The sequence below is a fragment of the Crocodylus porosus genome, unplaced genomic scaffold, assembly GCF_001723895.1.
Source record: "Crocodylus porosus isolate Cpor-Errol unplaced genomic scaffold, CroPor_comp1, whole genome shotgun sequence".
NCBI classification, from domain to species: Eukaryota; Metazoa; Chordata; order Crocodylia; family Crocodylidae; genus Crocodylus; species Crocodylus porosus.
In genome coordinates, this window is record NW_017728949.1 from 59,086,217 (window position 1) to 59,090,827 (window position 4,611).

At 47.7% G+C, this 4,611-nt stretch overlaps 1 protein-coding gene and 1 long non-coding RNA gene across 3 annotated transcripts in view; one reads left to right on the top strand and one right to left on the bottom strand.

Moving 5' to 3' along the window:
• Positions 1-2,882, top strand: part of SLC15A2 (solute carrier family 15 member 2) — a 66,938-nt gene extending 64,056 nt beyond the window's left edge. For both annotated transcript variants that reach the window (XM_019554302.1, XM_019554303.1), the window contains exons 21-23: positions 1,013-1,159; positions 1,535-1,639; positions 2,465-2,882. In XM_019554302.1, coding sequence (XP_019409847.1) covers positions 1,013-1,159; positions 1,535-1,639; positions 2,465-2,635 — 423 coding nt within the window. In that variant the 3' untranslated portion in view covers positions 2,636-2,882. The remainder of the gene's footprint in view (positions 1-1,012; positions 1,160-1,534; positions 1,640-2,464) is intronic.
• On the bottom strand, positions 1,048-2,417 carry LOC109322981. The gene is made up of 2 exons (XR_002104520.1): positions 2,328-2,417; positions 1,048-1,190 (listed from the first exon to the last, which is right to left on the bottom strand). It is a non-coding gene; the product is annotated as an uncharacterized LOC109322981 (long non-coding RNA).
• Positions 2,883-4,611: the final 1,729 nt, after the last annotated feature.

Genomic DNA, 4,611 nt, shown 5'->3' on the forward strand with positions numbered 1-4,611 from the left:
TTTGAACAGGTGCTTTTTACCCCCTCGTCCAAGTCACTGATGAAGATGTTGAACAGTGCGGGCCCGAGGACCGAGCCCTGGGGGACCCCACTTTGCCCTGGGTATCATTTGTTCATGTGTCCACAGTCAGCCGCCCCCCTTCGTCTCATGGCACTTGTCTCCTAAGGCTCCATATGAGGCTTTCCTGCCTATCCCAACTTGTCTTTGACCCTCCTGGCTCTTCCTTTTCATATCTCTCTCCTTCTGGTGATGGGTTTTGATGTTTCTTGCTGGGATCCCATCAGTACTCATTCCTGTGATTTGCATGGCATCCCCGCCTCCTGTCTGAAGTGCTGTATAAATGACCTAAATGCAGTAGTTAGTGTGGGAAAGCCTCTGGACTCTAATAAGTAAATCATTAGGGACAGTGTTTTCATGCAGCTTCCATCCCCATCCAGCTATTTTTAAGGCACCACTGACATTTTTTTGGCCTAACAAGCAAGACACAGAGGTTTCTTTCCCTTCTTTGAGCCTTCAGAAATATGCCCTCTTGATTTGTCTCCCTTTATGGTGATTAAGCATTGCTCGTGCCTTCCTCAGCATCCTTCTTAAAAGCAGAATTTGCTGTTTCCTCTAGGTTGACTTGAAGTTATTGCAGGTTGGTGTGTTCTTGGCTGCTAGTCTCTCTTTCTCTCTGTAATAGGGCAGATGTTAATTAAATCGAAGGAAGCAAAGTTAGAGAGTTAGAAATAAATGTACCGTAAACCACACGAGGGCATCTGGTGTAGGTGTCGGACAAGAGCAGGTCTGTCCAGCGGGCTGCGCGTCCAGTGCCTCGCTCTTGTCACATGCCCTGAATTGCTGATGGTGCAGGAAGTTGGTAGGATTCAGATCCAGCCGGCAAATCAAAAAGCAGGTTTTTTTCTTCCGCCTTTACAAGAAAACTCACTTTTGGTAAATTCTGCGTGGAAGCCCATGCAGGTTAGATCTTCTTCAGCAGCTCATCCGCGTGCCCCTGTGCTGTCTCTCCTAGGCATCTGGAAACACTCTCCACATGTGGAAATCAGAAGATATCAAAGCCAATCATATTCATCTGGCTTGGCAGTTGCCGCAGTACCTGTTGATATCAGCTGGAGAAGTGATGTTCTCCATTACAGGCCTGGCATTCTCTTATTCTCAGGTATTGTACTTTTGGGACTCATCGACGGTTGCTAGAGAAGGGAAGACAAAATCCCTTTAAGAATCAGGACTTCTGGACTCTTTTCCCATCACTGCTACTGACTTGTAATTTGGCCTTTGGCAACAACTCCGGTAAACGCGTGGTTTAAAATTAAGACACTAACTTACCTGTGACACTACATTCAGTTGCAAGGCTCTGCGAGTCCATTGGTGTCCACTTGGCAGCACATTCCCTCCACCCTGGTCCACCCCCTGCACCATAGAGCCCTCCACGTCCGTACGGCCTGGCATGAAATATCGGGGAGAAAGAGCAGCCAAATGCTGAAACACAGGTGCGGAGCCCAAGCCATTGAGCACGTCCTTGTGTTGTTTTCAGGCTCCTGTCAGCATGAAGTCCGTGCTCCAGGCAAGCTGGCTGCTAACCGTGGCCTTTGGAAATGTCATCGTGATTATTGTGGCGCAGGCTGCACCGCTGGAGCAGGTATGGCTGTGACGGGGCTGGGCACGGGGGCGCTGCATTGGCACTCTGTCATCGGGGCACTTAAAATAGTTAAAAATGCCCTGACTGTAAGCCCAACATGCCAAGGGCTGGAGCCAGTGCATCGTAAACCCAACGAGCATCATTAACCCAATGTGCATTGTTAACCCAATGTGCATCATTAACCCAACGAGCATCATTAACCCAATGTGGATTTTTAACCCAATAAGCACTTTTAACCCAATGTGCACCATTAACCCAATGGGCACCCTGTATGGCAGCAGGTTGTACTGCAATCTGCTATAAGGCTGGCACGCAGCCCAGTGGGGAGCTTATCAGTGAGGCGAAGGCGCCTGGATTCCTAAAAGACCACTTGCTCCTGTTGCCAGGTTTGGGACTGGGATGCTTAGATTTGGAGCTTAGTTTCACCCAGATGGTCTGAATTGGGAGAGGCTCTGATTGCTAGTGAAAAGGTAACACTAAGTTTTAACAGTGGGAATTTTTTAAGCATTGCTTGTCCCCTAAATGGTTAGCTTTGTGCATTCCCGCTTGCTGGAGAAGTTTAAGGCAGATTCGCCTGTTTGGGAGGGATCCGGAGGATGAACCATGCTTTAGCTCATCCACTCACATCAATTAGCTTTAGCTATATGCTTATAATGACTAAATTTCATACAAGAGAGGTCCCAGTAACCTCAAGAAAGAGGCTTTCCTCCTGTGAGCATTCCTAGCAATGAAGGCCTCGCATGCAAAGAGCCCTCTAAAACGAAGCAGGTGCCTCCCTCGCTTGGGAACGGGGTGCTCAGAGCTGTGTTTGCACTTCTTTTCCAGTGGGCTGAGTTTGTCCTGTTTTCTGGCCTCCTCTTTGCTGTGTGCATCATCTTCTCTATCATGGGCTATTTCTACGTCAGCGTGGATCCCGAAGACCTGAAAGAAAAAGAAGAGAAGGAAGAGATGCCAAGTAACATGATTAGCCTTGTTCCCAAGAAAGCAAACTTATAAACTGTCGGAGCGGGGCAGGATGGCCTTTCCATGAACTGAACATGTTGAAGGGGAGACTGAAGAATGACCGGTGAGGTTTCCACGTGTGTGGCAGCCTTTCTCATTTGAAATGGAGCCACCTTCTCCTTTGGACAGAATGCCTCCTTTTCTCCTTAAAAAAAAAGGGTCCAAACCCCTGTGTGAAACTCCCCAAGAAAACTTCTCTGGTGTTCAAGGCACTTATAAATAAATACGGTTTAATTTTAAAGCTGCCCGCCCTTTTTAATCAGAGAAAGATTCGCTGTGACTTGGTTTTAAATATATATTGAGCAGCGGGATGGGGAAGGAGCACTGTGCGTGTCAGGTGCTCTGAGGCAGCACAGCTGGCTTTGCAAGAGTCTGGAAAAGAGAAGGAATTTATGGATGCACCATCTGGTGGAGAGAGATTTCCATTTTGTCAGCGAGGGCTGGACGTGGGACAGACGATCACAGAAGATCCCAGCACGTGACTTTCCATCTGCGCCCCTCATCCGCATTTTTACAGCTTCGGGACGGTCTTGATTTATGATTTCTGCCTCCAGAGCCATATGCAATCCGATGTGGCCCCGAATGTCACTGAGCGAGATGCGTGTGCTGCTCTTTGTCTGGCTTGATTATTTGTCTGGCGTATAGTGTTGCACCAGGGCTTTGCAGCCAGGCAGGGTGGTTTGATTCGCTGCAATTAAAGCATCAGTTTATGCTTTTTAGCCCATAAAAGCACACAGGTCCTTTCACCAGGCACCTTAGGAAAAGGTAAAGAGTTTACTGGGCATTTTATGTTCTGGTGCATCAACCAGGATGCCGCAGCGCCCAGGGATGCTATGAGATCCTTTTAAGAGTGCTGCGGGGTCCCATGCAATACTAGCTCTCTTAGGTACACCGACGCAAAACGCGGTTCTCATGATAAACCCAGAGATTTCCACCAGAAATCCCAGAGTGCCAAAAACGTTCTGCCCTCTTGTGATCTTTCTGAGCTCTTTGCAACACGAGCACTGATCTGTTATTTTTCCCTGGTCAAAAAATGAGTGCAAGCTGAGAGCTCGCATTTTCTGATGGGTCCCTTGAGTCCAATGATGAGTGCCTTGAGTCCAGTAAGGGGTGCCTAAAAAAGGTTGAGAACCACTTTGTTATATATATATATTCTGTGGCAAGATTGGATGGGCAGCTTTGAAGCATGTCCTCTTATGCTGCAGCTGTTCTCCCGGGATTGCATGTCGCAGCAGTTACTGTAAAGCTGCCGACATCCCGCCGCGGGCTAAACAGGGATGCACTTTGTTGTCCTTTTCAGATTTCAGTCTAGTGAAGTAGAACGCAGCAAAAGTGATTATTTTTAACTCGCTTAGATTTCCTTTCAACTTCTCCAAAGCTGCATCTTTTCTTCTTCTGCCTCTGTACAAGACTCTGGATGGAGCTATTGAGACAGAACTGTGAGATTTTATTATTGGTATCAAGGGATGCCTAGGCAGAGTCTCTATCTCGCCAGCCTTGTCTAAGGGGTGCGGGTGCTTTATTGCTGGGTCTAAGCCTAGCACAGCTTACGGTATTTGATTAGCATATTTCCTGGGTGATGGTGAAGTCTCATGTACGTGCTTTGAGACAGATTTTTCTCTGGTCTTTCAAATGAAGTGGGGAAAAAAAATCAGCATTTAATCCCATTCCTGCCCAGAAAAGCACGTGCTTAACCTGAGGGCTGTGGGACGTGGGTACATCTGTCGGTGCTGTCTGAAATACAGATGCTGTCCTGAATAGGTCTCAACCACCCCATGGCACTCTCCTAAGAGAGGACCTAATTCCAGCTTAGTTGAAATGCATGCAAGTCCCGTTTCCATTTCAGTCCGATGGGATATGTTCCCGTTTGTCCCTTCTCTTCCTGTCCCAAACAGTCATGCAGCTGCAACACCGGCTCAGTATATGTTTCTAGACGCTGTTAAACAGATGCCACGTTCAACCCCATGTCC